We start from the raw sequence: 17,238 nt of genomic DNA, 5'->3' as shown, positions 1-17,238 counted from the left end.
CTAATGAAATGAGCGCTAATCTGAGTAGGCAACAGCTTTCCAGGTGGCCATGACCACCTCCTTAATCCAATAAGCTATGGTAGGCCGCAAAGTCGGAGCGCCCTGCTTACTCCCACCATGGAAAACAAACAGGCAATCCGTCTTTCAAAAAGACTCCGAGATCTCCAGATACTGCATGACAAGATGCTTAACATCCAAGGAACGCAAAAGGCAAAACTCCTCCGCATCCCTGACTTATCCAGGGATGGCAAGGAGATGGACTGATTCAAATGAATGTCCAAGATTACCTTGGACAAGAAGAATGGAACAGTATGCAGCTGGAACACCCCCGGAGCAACCTGAAGGAACGGCTTCTGGCAAAACAATACCTGCAGCTCAGAAATCTGGCATGTAGAACAGATAGCCACCAGGAACAGTCTTCAAAGTCATCAACAGTAAGGAAAGGCTATGCAATAGTCGGAACATAGGACCCATCAAAAAGTCCAGCACCAAATTAAGACTTCACAATGGAACCGGTAACCTCAAGGGAAGCCTAAGGTGCTTCACTCCTTTCAAAAAACGGGCCACACCAGTATGAAATGACAAGGAAACACCATTCACCAGGTTTCTGAAACAGGCAAAAGTTGCAACCTGCACCTTCAAGGAATTAAGGGTCAAGCCTTTATTCAATCCATCCTGCAAAAACTCCAGAATGAGAGGGATCTTAACTGAATGAGGAAGAACACCTCGCTCCTCACACCAGGCCTCAAAAACTCTCCAAACCTACACATAAGCCAAGGAAGTGGAGAACGTGCAAGCATGGAGTAAAGTGGCAATCACTGCAGAGGAATAACCACACTTTAACAGGCGAGCCCTCTCAAGGGCCAAATCGTAAGACAGAATCGAGTCGGATCCTCGTGAAGAACTGGTCCCTGCTGAAGCATGTGCGGTGAAAGACGAAGAGGGCCTCCACCAAGAGTCGTTGCAAATCCGCATACCACGGATGCCTGGGCCAGTCCGGTGCCACCAGAAGTACTAACCCCCTGTGGCCTTCAATCTTGCGAATTATCCTGTCCAGCAAAGGTCATGGAGGAAAGGCATAAAGAAATCTGTCTTCCGGCTAGACCTGTACATGAGCGTCTAATCCCAGGGACCACGGATCTCTCCTGCGACCACAGAAGCGAGGAACCTTCGCATTTCAAGAAGTCACCAGCAGGTCTAGGAACAGAAGGCCCCAGCGATCCACAATCAGCTGAAATGGCTCGGCTGACAACAGTCACTCTCCTGGGTCCAGACTCTCCCTGCTGAGAAAGTCCTCTCTTACATTGTCTTTTCCTGCAATCTGAGAGGCCGAGATCATCTGCAGATGACCTTCCACCCATTCTATCAGCTGGTCTATTTCCTGCAACCCTTCCTGGCTCTTGGTTCCTCCCTGGCGATTGATATAAGTCAACATCGTTGCCTTGTTTGACATCACACAAACTGCTTGATTCCACAGCCTGTGACTGAACTGCAAGCATACCAGCCATAACATCCAGGCCTCCAGGCGATTGATGTTCCAGTGGGACTCTTCTGCATTCCAGCACCCCTTGGTCATTAACTGCAGACAGTAAGCCCCCCAACTATGCAGACTCTCATCTGTCATGAGTACCAACCAGGCCAAAGAGGACAAGGGAACTCCCTTTCTCAGATGATCCTCCTGCAGCTACCACTGGAGGCGGGAGCAGATTTCCATCGGCAAGTGGAGCCAAACCACATGATCCTGAGACTGCTGGTTCCAATGAGATAGCAGAGAGTGCTGAAGAGTACGCATATTTATTTATTTATTTATTGTTTTTGTTATACCGAGTTTCATGATAGGCATCACATCAACCCGGTTTACAAATAACAAGGAGTGTAAAGCATAACGTAACGTAAAAAACAATATTTTCAATAAGAACCTTGAACTTTAAATACAGTGAATCAGAAAAAGGGAGAGGGAAAGTTACAAAAAACAAGGAAAATAAACTTGGGATGGAAGGGGAGAAATTGAACAGCACAATATTTACATTTCAGCCTATTGATACATTAGAATAGCAAGTGAAAAAATAAGACTATGAAACGGTACATAGGTAATCAAATGAATAAATATGACAGTTGTGAATGGTAATAGTATGATAAATATTCAGCAGGAATTAGTGAGAGAGGGTTTGAGGTTGGTTGATTCGTGTTTACATTCCATTATTGCATACGAGTTAGTGCTAGTGAGAGGAGGTTTTATTCAAGGCTTGGAAATGCTTTTTTGAAAAGCCAAGTTTTTAGTCTTTTCCTAAATGTTAAAGAGCATGGCTCTTGTCTCAAATCAGGTGGGATCGAGTTCCAGAGAGCTGGACCTGCTGATGAGAAGGCTCTGAGACTCAAGGATTTATGTTGGTAGGTTTTGGCCTTTGGAATTTGGAGTGACTCTTTGTAGTGTTCCCTGATAGGCCTGGCGGAGGTGAATTTTTTAAGTGGTATTTGTAGGTCAAGTTGCGTGTGTTGGTTGATAGTTTTGTATATGATGTTAATGGTTTTGTACATGATTCTATAGTGGATCGGAAGCCAATGGAGGTTTTTGAGAATAGGTGAAATGTGGTCAATTTTCCTGGAATTTGTAAGGACTCTGGCTGCAGAGTTCTGAACCATTTGTAAAGGTTTGGTGTAAGAAGCTGGGAGGCCTAATAGTAATGAGTTGCAATAATCTAGTTTGGAAAAGATTATTGCTTGCAAGATTGTTCTGAAGTCCTGAGTGTGAAACAGCGGTTTTATTCTTTTCAGGATATGTAATTTGTAGAAGCAATCTTTGGTGGTTTGGTTAATGAATGTTTTGAGGTTGAGACGATTGTCTAGGATGGCTCCTAAGTCTCTTACGTGGGTTGTTTGAAGGAGTGTGGGTGGTTTAGGAAGTGTGTTATTGTTTTCCGGTGATATGAGCAGGAATTCTGTTTTCGAAGCATTGAGTACAAGGTTTAGACTGTTGAGGAGAAGTTTAATTTCTAATAGGCAACTGTCCCAGTATTCCATTGTTTTTGAGATTGATTCTTTTATTGGAACACCATATGCGCCCTTGCCCACGGCACCACTTCCAGGGTAGCTGCCATCAAATCGACTACCTGTAGGTAGGACCACACTGTCGGGCATATGGTGTTCATCAAGTGATGCACTTGAGACATCAATCTCTGGATCCGAACTTACGGTAGGGAAACTCTGTCCTATCCCTGGTCGAAACAGACTCCCAGATACTCATACGACTGGGATGGTTGAAGATTGCTCTTGGTCAGGTACACCACCCAACTGAGCTCCTGCAATAAGGAGATCACCTTGTGTGTCACCAGGCAGCTTTTTTCCTGAGACTTGGCTCGAATCAGTCAGTCGTCCAAATATGGGTGCACCAGGATTCCTTCTTTTTGCAACCACCACCATAATCTTAGAAAATGTTCTGGGAGCAGTGGCAAGACCAAAAGGCAGTGCCCGAAACTGATAATGGCACCCCAACACCGCACAGCGTAGAAAGCACTGGTGTTCCAATCGGATGGGAATATGAAGGTAAGCCTCTGAAAGATTCAAAGAGGTCAGAAATTCCCTCAACTGCACCACCATTTTTACAGAGCATAAGGTTTCCAGCAACCTTCTTGGGCACAACAAAATAAATAGAATATCGCCCTATACTTTCTTGAGACATAGGCACCAGAACCACAGCCCTCAGTCAGAGGAGCCTTTGAAGCGTAAAGTCCACTACCTGCTTCTTCTGCAAGGAGTGGCAAGGGGACACCATGAACACGTCCTGAGGAATACTGCGACTAACTCCGATATTTAGAGTTAGCTGCAGAAATTATCTGGCTAAGTCTGGTTATCCCATTATCTGGCCTAAGATAGCTGGATTTATTCAGCAACCTATAAAAATGGTTAAAGAACAACTAGTTTTGTTATTCAGTGATAGGTTTATTTACTACTTTGCGTCCAGCTACAAACTAACTTAAAATAACATTTTAGAAAAATGAGCTGCAGTTAAATGTGAAGGAAGTTATGACCATGTTCACACATCAGCTTGTTCACTAATGCAATCTTTGAAGCTACGACTCACTCTGAGTGCCAAAATCAAACCCATTTCCTGTCCCTGAATGGTCATATCAGCCTGTTCTCGCCACATAAATCTCTGTGGCCCACAAAGGATGGCGTGGGTGCTCCAAAGAGTGCACTCCCGCTCTCTCACAAAGCACGTAATAAAAAAAAACAAAATGGAAGCTGGGCTTGTTTTTTTTGGTTTTTTTTTATTGGACCCACCGAAAGATTTTAGACACAGATGCTATTGTACATTAGCCTCTGGGGCTGCACAGGTCCCTTTCCAGCTATTTCTGCAATAGTTACAGGGGGAAGCAGATCTTCCACCTCCAAACTGACTTCCCCTTCGCACAGACATTTTTCACACAAGAAAGCAACTAAAAATGCTTTTGAGTTCAAAATTACCTCCACCCACCATCAACACTGTTAAGATGTTTCCTACCCTTCCTGGAACTGAAAGGGCTTTTGTTTTATTGTAAACCGGTACGACTGTATTCAGAATATCGCTATATAAATACTATAAAATAAAAAATAAATAAATAAGGGCAACTGATGATTTAATCCATTGCAGTTAATGACTGCCAGTGTTCTCAGAAGCACAATAAAAAAGGAAAATTAGTTCTTACCTGATAATTTTCGTTCCTGTAGTACCACGGATCAGTCCAGACACCTGGGTTGTGACTCCGCACCAGCAGGTGGAGACAGAGCAAAACTTGCCGGGCTTCCCTACATATAGTAAGGTGCCACCCACAGCCCCTCAGTCTTACGTAATGTCAAAGCAAAACTGCCAACTCTACTAACTAATTGTACCGCCCTAACAAGGGCCGATTCAACCAAACCCCCAACTGGAACAGAACAGCCAGAACCAGAGGGCAACCAATTTGGAAACAAACCGAACCTTAACAACTGAATTCACCGAGCGGACACTCCGTTCGACAGAACTCAACTGATCAGCATTTCGAACACTGCATACTCGGGCGGGATCCTGGACTGATCCGTGGTACTACAGGAACGAAAATTATCAGGTAAGAACTAATGTTCCTTTCCCTGTACGTACCCGGATCAGTCCAGACACCTGGGATGTACCAGAGCCACACAACTACAGGTGGGAGCCAGAGAGTCCCGCTCGGAGAACTCCCTCGCCAAAACCCCCCGAGGCAGGAGCCTGGACATCCACTCTATAATGCCTTGTGAACGTGTGCAGCGACTTCCAAGTCGCCGCTCTGCAAATTTCTTGAGGTGAGACTTGAGAGGACTCCGCCCACGAAGCGGCGTGAGACCGCGTGGAATGAGCCCGAAGCCCCACCGGAACCGGTTTGCCCCGCAGAAGGTACGCCGAAGCAATAGCCTCCTTGAGCCATCGGGCAATCGTAGCCCTGGAAGCCGCACCACCTCGTTTGCGACCAGCGTGTAACACAAAAAGGTGATCCGATACACGGAAAGGATTCGTAACCTCCAGATAACGGAGAAGGAGCCGACGAACGTCCAGCTTCCGTAACTGGCGACGCTCGAGCTTCCGGAAAAGCAGGAAGCTCCACAGATTGGTTCAAATGAAAAGCCGACACCACCTTCGGCAAGGAGGAGGGAACCGTCCTTATGGACACTCCTGAATCGGAAATCCGCAAGAACGGCTCCCTACAGGACAGGGCCTGTAACTCCGAAACTTGCCTCGCCGAAGCTATCTCGACAAGGAAAACCGTCTTAAGGGTAAGATCCTTCAACGTGATGCGCTTTAAGGGTTCAAACGGAGGTGAGCACAACGCGGAAAGAACCCAATTGAGATTCCAGGACGGACAGGGGTGCCGCAACGGCGGACGTAAATATTTGGCACCCCGAAGAAAACGGGCTATATCCGGGTGCAGGGCCAGAGAAACCCCTTGTACCTTGCCCCGGAGACACCAGAGTGCCGCTACCTGGACCCGAAGAGTACTGCAAGACAAACCGTTGGCGAGCCCCGTCTGTAGAAAGGCAAGAACAACTGATACCGGTGCCAGCATAGTTTCTACCTTGCGATCCCTACACCAAGCCTCAAAAACTGACCACACTCGCACATAAGCCAAGGATGTGGACTGCTTTCTGGATCTCAACAAGGTGGCCACCACCACATCCGAGTAGCCCTTTCTCAACAAGCGACGCCTCTCAAACGCCATGCCGCGAGACAGAAGTGATCCGCATCCTCCAAACAAACGGGGCCCTGACGGAGGAGAGCCGGGGATCCCCGAAAACGGAGCGGAGGATCGACCGTCAGGAACAGAAGATCCGCAAACCAAGGCCGCCGAGGCCATTCTGGCGCCACCAGAATCACGTCCGACGGGTGCAACTCGATCCGCCGAAGAACCTTGCCGATCAGAGGCCACGGAGGAAACACGTACAACAACACGTTTGTCGGCAACGGCAGCACTAGCGCGTCGACGCCTTCGGCTCCTCTCTCTCTTCGTCGGCTGTAAAACCGCGGAGCTTTCGCGTTCTGAGCAGTGGCCATCAGATCCATGTGGGGCTGGCCCCATCTCCTGCAGATGAGGCGAAACGCTTCCTCCGACAATTCCCATTCTCCCGGATCCAGATGATGGTGACTGAGGAAGTCCGCCTGGACATTGTCCACCCCGGCAATGTGCGACGCCGCTATGCTGTTGAGATGCTGCTCCGCCCAGCACATTATACGGTGAGCCTCCACCGCCACCGGTTGGCTCCTGGTTCCTCCCTGGCGGTTGATGTACGCCACCGTCGTTGCGTTGTCCGACAACACCCTGACCGCCTGTCCGCGAATCAGCGGAAGGAAAGCGTGAAGTTCAAGCGCTACCGCCCTGGTTTCCAGGCGATTGATGGACCACCTCGATTGCTCCCTGGACCACAGGCCCTGCACTGAGCGTCCCAGACAGACTGCTCCCCATCCGGAGAGACTGGCATCCGTCGTCACCACCGTCCATTCGGGCATGAGCAGAGAAACTCCACGCCTGAGATGGTCGGGCTGTAGCCACCAGTGAAGACTGTCCCTCGCTGTGGCAGTAAGCGGGAGCGGGAGCTGAAACTCCTCAGACACCGGCTTCCAGCGGGAGAGTAACGCCGACTGTAAAGGACGCAGATGCGCAAACGCCCAAGGGACCAACGCTAGCGTGGATGCCATAGAGCCCAAGACCATCAGGTAATCGCGCACCAGAGGCGTTCGGAGGGCCAGTAACCGTCTCACCTGGCCCTGCAGCTTGCAAACTCTCTCCTCGGAGAGATAGACTCGGCCCCGCTTCGTGTCGAACAGCACCCCCAGATATTCCAAGGACTGAGAGGGCACCAAGCGACTCTTGGCGAGGTTGACTTCCCAGCCGAGGGAGCGTAAGAGCTGCAGGACTCTGTCGACGGCCCGTTGACATTGATCCGCGGACTTCGCCCGAATGAGCCAGTCGTCCAGGTAGGGGTGCACGAGAAACCCCTCCCTCCGGAGCTGAGCTGCCACCACCACCATCACCTTGGTAAAAGTGCGGGGAGCGGTAGCCAGCCCGAAAGGCAGAGCTCTGAATTGGTAATGTCTGCCCAGCACGCAAAATCGGAGGAACCTCTGATGAGATGGCTGAATGCCGATATGTAGATACGCCTCGGTTAGATCCAAGGACGCGAGGAACTCGCCTGGACGTACCGCGGCCACCACCGACCGGATCGTCTCCATTTTGAACCGGGGAATGCGAAGGCACCTGTTTACCCCTTTCAGGTCCAAGATTGGTCAGTACGTGCCCTCTTTCTTGGGTACAATGAAGTAAATGGAGTACCGACCCTGTCGTTGCTGTCCTCGAGGCACGGGAACTACGGCCCCCAAGGCTTCAGCCGCCCGATGGTTTCCCTTACCGCAGCGCGTTTGACCATCCCTTTGCACGGGGACACGAGAAACTTGTCGGCGGGCACCCGTGCAAAATCTAAACCGTAACCGTGACTTATCACGCTGAGGACCCACTGGTCCGACGTTATCTTGGCCCACTCCCCGGCAAACAACATTAGCCGGGCCCCCACGACTGGGACGCCCAGCCGCTGCATTCCCGAGGAATGGGCCGACCTCGTTTCATTGGGAGCCTTTGGACCCCGCTCCTGCCGCGGGTCCACTCTGCCTGCCAAAACGCTTCCCTTGAAAGGACGGAGTCCATGAGGAAGACCTGGCGGAGGAGGCAGGGCGATAGGATGAACCAGCCGCTCTCTGCGGTCGCGATCTTCTAGGCCCCCGAAAACGAGAGTGATTGGAAAACGACGATCGAGCCCTAGGCCTGTCTTCCGGCAGCCGGAAGGCTTTGTTCTCCCTGATGGATTGCATCAGATCGTCCAACTGCTTGCCAAAAAGCAGCTTTCCCTTGAAAGGCAGGGCCCCTAGGTGAGCTTTAGACGAGCCATCCGCCGCCCAATTCCGCAGCCAAAGGAGATGGCGTGCCGAGACCGCTGAAACCATGGCCCTGGCCGACGTGCGTAGGAGATCATGCAGCGCATCCGCTCCATAAGCAATCACCGCCTCCAGTTGGTCCGCCTGTGCCGATTCTTCATCCGAGAGACCGGCATTAGCCTGAAGCACCTGAGCCCAGCGTAACCCCGCTCGAAGGGCAAAGTTAGTACAGATCGCTGCACGAACTCCCAGAGCGGATACTTCAAACACCTTCTTGAGCTGCATCTCCAGCTTCCTATCCTGGATATCCCACAGCGCCGTGGCCCCTGTGACCGGGATCGTCGATCTCTTCGTCACCGCTGACACCGCCGCGTCCACCTTGGGGAGGCGGAGGAGCTCCAGCGCGTCCTCCGGGAGTGGGTACAACTTGTCCATGGTTTTACTCACCTTCAGCCCCAATTCCGGGGTATCCCACTCCCTAAACAGTATATCCGTGGCCGAAAAATGGAAAGGAAAAGCCACGGCCGGACCCGAGAGTCCCAATAGGACCGGGTCCATATTGGCTTCCGTCTGGTCTCCACCGGCGGCGCCTCCACTCCCAGCTCCTTGAGAATAGCCGGGATAAGTGGAGCCAGTTCCTCCTTCTGAAACAACCGGACTACCTTCAGGTCATCACCCTCACCAGCCGGTTGTCCTTTGGCAGCCGCCGGAGGAGCCGGGTCCGCGGGGTCCAGATCATCCTGCCCCCCTAGGGGCTGAGCCCCCTGGTCCCCATCGTCCGAGTCCGTGGACTCCGAATCCATGTCCTGAGGGACGCCCCTCACCGGGCGTTTCCCTGTCGGGGCTGCAACAGTCCGTTTGGGCTCCTCCGCAGACTTCCTCTTCCGGGCGCCCGGCCCCTGCGCCGGGCCCCCCAGTGCCTTCTCCTTTTTCCGGGCCCTCTTGCACTTCAGGACTTTGCGCAGGAGAAGCGCAAAATCCGTTGAAAAAGACGCCTCGGACCCCGATGACGTCATGGCTGCGCTATCGTCAGCCAGAGATGCCCCCCCCTCTGGGGGGGCCCCATCAGACAAACGCCGCTGAGGAGACAGCGTAGGAGGCCGGCCGCCATTAGCGAGGGCCCGCCGCGTGGCCTCCTGCACTGTGTCTAAGATGGCCGCCGTTCCCGCGCTAAGCGGGAACGGGTCCGAAACGCCGTCCTGACGCTGGCCTTCCCGCGGCGGCGATCGCGCCGGCCGAGATCGGCCCCCCTACCGATCCCGGACGACCCCTCGCCCCCGGGAACGCAGGAAGAGCAAACCCCGTCGCGGGACAACCGCGCGGCACGACGAAGGCCTCAGCATCCCCGGCGCGTTCCAAGCGCGAAGCAAGCAGGAATAACTTAAAGAAAACAAAAAAAAAAACCGTGAACCGGAGCCACCGATCGCTACGAGAACGCGCCTAACAAACGGAGAGCCGGCTCAGGAAATAAACACCAAAAACGAGTATTTTTTTTTTTTTCAATACTTGCGCTGTCCCGGGTCCTGTTGAGCTGCTCCAGCGGGGGTGAGTGAACCGGGCTCCCCGGTGTCACCCCCGACGCTGCTGCCTGTGACCGGCTGGGCCCTCGACCCTCAGCAGCGGCCTCAACCAGGGGGGGATGGTCCCCTCAGGACTTTACAACCCCCCTGGGAGGCTGTAGGACACTGGAGCCTGAACTTCCCTTTTTTTTTTTTTTTTTTTTTTAAACTGAGACTGCCTAACAAACCTCAAAGAAAAACACTGATCCCTGACTACAAACCAAAAATGGAACCTAGGGATCCCAGAGGCTGTGAGTGACCCTGCACCACCTGCTGGAGACAGAGTAAGACTGAGGGGCTGTGGGTGGCACCTTACTATATGTAGGGAAGCCCGGCAAGTTTTGCTCTGTCTCCACCTGCTGGTGCGGAGTCACAACCCAGGTGTCTGGACTGATCCGGGTACGTACAGGGAAATGCATCTTGGGTTATATTTGTCTACAGTAAAAGGTCAGCATTCATAAGGGTTGGTTTTCGAGTTATCCAGACAAACTTGGGGAGGGGGGGGAGAGGGGGGGAGGTCATTCATCAAATTGCATTAGGGCTCTAATGCCTGCGATAAATAATATATCGCGAGATGTGTATGCAAAAATGTTTCCAAATGGGAGGAGTAAATTTAAATGAGGTGTACTTCGCATAACATGTTATAACTACACCTTTTTCCCTGTCGTTATGCCTGAAACGGAATTTATATGAGCGAGCGAGAGAGAGAGCCTCTAGGGAGGCACACACATTAATCAACTTTTTATACTATTGTAGGAGGTGCAACTAGTAACTCAGGATGATGTTTTGGTGGTGGTCTAGGTTCTAGAGGGCAGTTTTACATGCACAGTCAGACATACGAAAGGACAGTACACATCTGTGAAAATTTGATGTGATTTGGGGTGAGGAAAGGTACACAAAGATGAGATTTGTTCAATGTACTCTAGACCTGGCTTGATAGCTGCTAGGTAAAGCGTGCATCAAGCTAGGTCGAGAGTACAATGTACAAATCTCATCTTTGTGTACCTTTCCTTACTCCAAATCACATCAGATCTTCACTGATGTCTACTGTGCTGTTCATATCTCTGACTGTGCCTGTAAACCTGCCCCCCAGAACCTAGACCATCACCCCGAGTTACTAGTAGGACTAGTTTACTGATATGAGAGCCTCTCCCCCTCCCTCCTTTTCTCCCCCCAGGAGCAGCCAAAAACATGGAACAGCTTTTGATATCAAAATATTGTAGGTGTGATAAAGTTAATGTGTTGCGGTAACTCAAAAATTACCCTAACCATGCCCCCCCACTTTTTTTTTTTTTTTTTAATCGCGGGCACTATTCTTGCAAAATTTATAGCAAAATGATGAATCTAGGTCATAAAAATTTAAATTTCTTGTTTTTGTTGAGCAGAAAAACTTTGCTGAGGAAATCATTACCCAGATAAAGAAAGGCAAGATGGGGGAGGGTACCGTGCAGAGACATGACTTATTTGGCTAGTGCCACAATAAACATGATAGGAGCAAATGTCATCCTCACGTTACCCTGGTATCTGGATAAAGTTAGCCAGGTGACTCTCCTGCTCTGCTGTGTCTTTATTAACAAGCACGCTGCACTCACCAAAGTCTGACTGAGTTCCTGGATAGATTATTCTGAAAACATAGTCCGTAGCTTCATCGTCTTCCTTATCTGAGGCCGACTCGGAAGAACCCTGGGGGCTTCGTTTTCTCAACTTTGGAAACACCTTCCCCTAAAACAGACAAGAACCCTGAAATTTTAAAATACCTTATGTTCAGATGTACCTGCAAGCAGAGATCCTGTCACAAGCTGAAGTTACAGCAGGGACACGAACCCTACTGAGCTACACATACAAAATATCCATATAAAAGAGTTTTGTAAACTGCTCTGGTTCAAACTGAAAATATTTCTCTCTTTCGTCCTGTTGGGGAGTTTTGTGGCCCGACAGTTTCTCCGTTCTCTCAGTTCTTCCAGCTCACTTGGGACCAGAGCTTGGACCCTGGTGCCATTGTCAGGGAGCGTGAGGCTTTCCTCTCTGCTACCTGGCTGGTAACCCAACTGGACCCTCACCAACAGCAGGCAAGCAAATGGCTTTTGAAAATTGCTAAAATAGTATGTTACCTTTACATGTGCAACTCCTTTTAAAATTATCTCTTTATTTTTTAAGACCACATTCTGGAAACATAAAAAAAAAAAAAAAGAGTAGAGGGGCAGCTTAGTGGTTAGAGCAGCATGCTGAGAGCCAGGGAAGCCAGGGTTCATATCCTGCTTCTGCCATTGATGCTCACCGTGAACTTCAGTCACCTCTGGATACAAGGGAATATCTATTGTACCTGGAATGTAACTCATGTTAAGCATGCATTTGGAAAGGTGACTAATCAAATCCAAATTCAAGATATTAAAATACATAATTTTAAAATGTAAAGAAAAAATTGACTAAAACATTAAAAAGTCTGATCTATGTGGGTTAACATGAAAACTGAATCAAAATAAAAAAAAACTTTGAAAGATAAGGATAATAATAATCATGTTTATGTCATCAAAACAGGTGTTCGGCACACTTTACAAGTCAGTGTTTTCAGAAGCCTGAATGCAATCACCACTGGGGTGTGAACTGGACCACCAGCACTTTTCTTGCATTCGGACTGCACAGAAGCCTCCAAAGTGGCGACAGAAGGAACATCGTACATAGTTTGTAAATGGCTGGCAGGGAGAGGTACCGATCTGCCCTGGGTAGAACAGATTTTAACTGGCATCCTAGGACTTCTGATGTATAGTTCCATCCTGTGTTCAGAAGACTGTACCTCGCTGGCGGTACAGTGATGACACCTGCCTATTTTACAACAGCCCTACATTCATTTCCTGTTTATTCAAGAATCAACCACATTTGCTAATCTCCTGGATTACATTTTTTTTTTTTGAAATTTTTTATTTATGCTCTTGCAGAACCAAAGGTATAACAAGCGTACATTAGATAGAGTTTATCCTGGATTACATTTTAAGCAAGGAATTCTGTTAAAAGGCTTCTCGCATCTACATGAAATAAAATAAAAAACAAACACCAAGTTTCCCTTCCCTTCAGTCACTATTTTGCTTTAGAAAAAAATCAATGACATTCGTTAGACAATTCTCCCTTCGTGTCATCTTGCTGGCTATGTGAAATTAGTGGGTAACTTTTAATGTGCCCAACATTTCAGTCCCCTGGACATGATTCATGCACATTCCCCGCTGTTGAAGATAAACGGAAGAGCTAAAAGGTAATAACTGTGATTTTCTTATTTGCTCTGCTGAAGAAATTTAGTGCTGTCTCCCAGAGGGGAAATCTCTCACCATTACATAGTTGCAGAAAGATATCTAAATAAAATATTTTTCATTTTCTTTAGCTGTTGTTTCAATATTCCTATTACAACCTCTTTCACAATTCTGTTCAAGTTATGCTGCTTTTGCTTTCAGATTCCAAGACACAAATGGGAAAACAGTTAATTTTTTGCTTGGCACTTCTCCTACCTCAAGTATATCACGATGTGACTATGTGCGCGCGCACAACAGAAAACAATATAGCAAAGCCACATCAGGGGCGCAGCCAAGCCTGCAATAACTTCTTTTTCATTTCTCTACAGTGAAAGACGGCAGCAAAAATCTCAGGAAAGTACAGATTTTTGCCAACCAAAATCGAAGAATGGAGCTCAAGATCAGAATAAGAATAAAATATACAAGTCCAAATGCATTTTAGAAGTCAACTAGAGATCTTGGCCTAGAGACTGCCACTGAAGTGTAGAGTAGAGTAATGTCCCATCTTGTCCCAGCACCCCCAGTGGAGGCTGTTTCAATGGTAGCTGCATGAAGAGGAACCCCCCCCCCCCCCCCCAGCTCAGTGTGGCATTTTGTTTTCAAGTCTGAAGGAGGTGGTCGGATTTGTTTAGTTCCCTTATTCTTTGTCAGTATTGGCTCAACCCCCCTCTGCTGAGAAGGAAAGGAAGACAGAGATCAATTTGAAGGCCCACACCCAGAGGCCTCTGACCATGCTCTCATCTTTCTGAGAGGGAGCAAGGGAAAGGAGGATCTTACCCTGCTTTGCAGTATTTTTGGATCCTTCAGAGCAAAAGATCCCTGTGCCTTCCAGGTGAATAATGAAGAAAAGGATTGGATCCCAAATGAAATCAAGGGCTGGGAGGAGAAAGCAGGAAACTGGGACCCTACATTGATGTTTCAGCCAGGACGGCGAGAGAGGAGCGGAGATTGGAAGGACCAAGCAGTGAACCCCAAGTATTGTACAGGAGAGATCTTTAAGGGATAGGAGAACCCCCTTTTCAGTGAAATTCAGGTAATCTGTGTTACGTCCGAGGAAAGGAAGGGGAAAGACCACAGACAGATATTTGATGTATTGCTGTCATTACGGACATGACAAGGAGCAAAATCTACTTGATTCCAATTAATTTCTATTGAACAAGCTGGAAAGTAAACTTTTTATTTTTGGATCACCACCCATGTGTCCAGCCTGTCAACTAGCACTGTTTTATGGTAATCCACCTACAACAGCTGGTCCGATACTGGTGGAAAATAAAACATTTTAGAGAAAATAGAGAGAGACAGTTTGAGTTCACCCCCACAGAAAAGAGAATTTCAATATGCCTTGGGGTCCCCTTGGATGTCTTTCCTCCACGCCAGGATTTGGTGGAAATGTGCATGGACTAAGCCCTGGTATTGAGTGTGCTTTTAAAGCTACATCTAGAAGAGAAGCTACAGCATTAATTGAATAAACCAGATCTAAAATGAACAGGTCCTACAGCTCTGACATCTTAATCATCTGCCCAGAGGGCCCCTTTTCTCCTCTAAGGCAAAATTCTTCAGCTGTTTGATCCAAGACATTTTTTTCCCCTTCGGGCTGCAAGAAAAGATATCTGGTGCTGGCCTGGAAATGTTTTCTCCTGTGCTCAGCTCTGAATTTAGAAGAACAGAGGCCTATACAATATCAAGCAATGCCAGGCTACCTTGGTATTTATGAATCTCTGCATTAGGCGCAGAGCTAGAATAGGTCCCCGGTGTGCCGCTATGCGAGAACACAGTCAGCAAGTGTGCGTAACATTACCTTTCCTCTTTGAGACCACAAGGGAGGATCCAGTTGTCCGTGAGGAAGGAGGCCGTTCTCCAGGCAGGACAGGAACTGTAGGAGATGCCCCCCTCTGGGGAAGCGAAGTGGAGGCCTCTGTATGCCGTCCTGGCTGACTAACACCACCGTGCCGCCGCTGTCTACTATTGCAGTACCGGAAAGCAAAATCAGAGAGGCAAGGCATGAGAAACACAAACAGAACATGCAGCCACGTTAAAAAAAAAAAAAAATGTACAGCTGTTATATTAAACAGCACAAGAAGATTCATGGAGAACCCAACTGATTAACTGGCATCTTCTAAAAAAAAAAAACAAAAAAACCTTTTGCTGCTGCCTGCTTCCTGGCGAGCATGACCATGGCACTGTTAGGTATCTTGATATCAGGGTGACATCCTCCCCCTCTCCATGCCAACATATTAGCAGCATTTGTTCAGCTGGTTGGGGGATAAGTGTGGGTGTGGTGGTGCACTTCTGGAAATCCCATGTACATGCACAGTTTTCCTGCCTTAACCTAAGGCATCCTGAGAAATGCCTCTTTTTAGGATGGCTAAAAATATGTGCGCTACGTAAGCCCATGCATACGTTTAGTCAGGCCGCGGGGGGGGGGGAAAGGAGGCAATTTTCTGAGAGATCAATTTACCCGGGTAAAAATAAGCATTGACACGTGCACAGAACAGAGGGTGGGGGAACCCACATGTGCTGTCTGTTTACTGGGCTAAACTCTGAATCATTTCTTGTCTGTGTGGAAGGGACAGGGAAAAGCGGAGGAAGGGAAATTACCCATGGAGGTGAGATCTTTGAAAACTGCCTGTCACATGCACGGCGCCCACTGCATGCAGAGAGAGGAGAGACATGACCAGGGGCCGGAGAGGAGTCAGCACTTACACACTAGGGGTGTGCATTCGTTTCCTACGTATTTGTAATCCGCAACGTATAGGGGGGCATATTCATTGTATTCGTGGGGAAGCGAAATGTATCGCGATTCCCCACGAACACAATGAATCTTCGCCGAATTATTCGGCCATCTAAAGAGCCAATTTAAACAAATTCCCCACCCTCCTGACCCCCCAAGACTTACCAAAACTCCCTGGTGGTCCAGTGGGGGGTCCGGGAGCCATCTCCTGCACTCACACCCTTGGCTGCTGGTATTCAAAATGGCGCCGATAGCCTTTGACCTACTATGTCACAGGAGCTACCGGTGCCATTGGTCAGCCCCTGTCACATGGTAGGAGCAATGGATGGTGCCGGCCGTCCATTGCTCCTACCATGTGACAGGGCACCGGTAGCCCCTGTGACATAGAAGGTCAAAGGCTATCGGCGCCATTTTGAATACCAGCAGCCGAGGGTGTGAGTGCAGGAGATGGCTCCCGGACCCCCCACTGGACCACCAGGGAGTTTTGGTAAGTCTTCGGGGGGGGGGGGGTCAGGAGGGTGGGGGGTTTACTTAATTCAATTTTAGCCAGGAAACGAATAAGAATTAATGCATGTACATATCTGGGACCCCCCTTGCCGAATGCAATGTATCTACCCCCCAACAAATATGAATCCCGAATGCAACGTATGGTGTCCCTCTGCACATCCCTATTACACGCTTACTTCTCAAAAAGGTCAGGCAAGTCTCTGCATGGACTTTTTCCGTGGCTACAGACTTTACACACATTGTTGGAAAGTTGCCCCCTTAAATCTATGTACAAATATTTGAAAAAAAACCCACAAAACTGCATTTTACATTGTATTAAATCCCTGGATGAGTAGGGATTACCACCACTGCAGATGTATTACTATAATATTTATTTACTTAGCTAACATGATTGTAATGTAAACAAATAAAAGGGATTTATATAACTTCTTGTTTCATTATTGTTACCTAAATCACAATTTTATCTCATCTATAAATTGATAATGTCAACATTTGATACAGACATGGCACAGTGTACAGAACTTCAATTAATTGAACTTTTGTACACTGTGCCAATGTTGTTGACATTATCAATTTATAGAGATGAGATAAAATTGTGATTTAGGTAACAAAGAAACACAAGAAGATGTATAAATCCCTTTATTTATTTACATTATTTGTGTTGCTGGGATTATTGTTTACCGTCAGTTAGTTTAATACCTAACATGACTGTGAGCCTAGAAAAACTGGAGCACAACTAAGTGACTT

At 48.4% G+C, this 17,238-nt stretch overlaps 1 protein-coding gene across 1 annotated transcript in view; it reads right to left on the bottom strand.

The window, feature by feature from the left end:
- Positions 1–17,238, bottom strand: part of LOC115100809 (small G protein signaling modulator 1-like) — a 324,051-nt gene that overhangs the window by 99,279 nt on the left and 207,534 nt on the right. Inside the window, 2 exon segments of the mRNA XM_029619713.1 lie at positions 11,565–11,694; positions 15,052–15,215. Of these exon segments, the coding sequence (XP_029475573.1) occupies positions 11,565–11,694; positions 15,052–15,215 (294 nt within the window).

Source organism: Rhinatrema bivittatum, chromosome 11 (assembly GCF_901001135.1).
Source record: "Rhinatrema bivittatum chromosome 11, aRhiBiv1.1, whole genome shotgun sequence".
Taxonomy (NCBI): Eukaryota; Metazoa; Chordata; class Amphibia; order Gymnophiona; family Rhinatrematidae; genus Rhinatrema; species Rhinatrema bivittatum.
The sequence above is the reverse complement of the archived record's forward strand: the minus strand, read 5'-3'. Positions and strand labels throughout refer to the sequence as shown.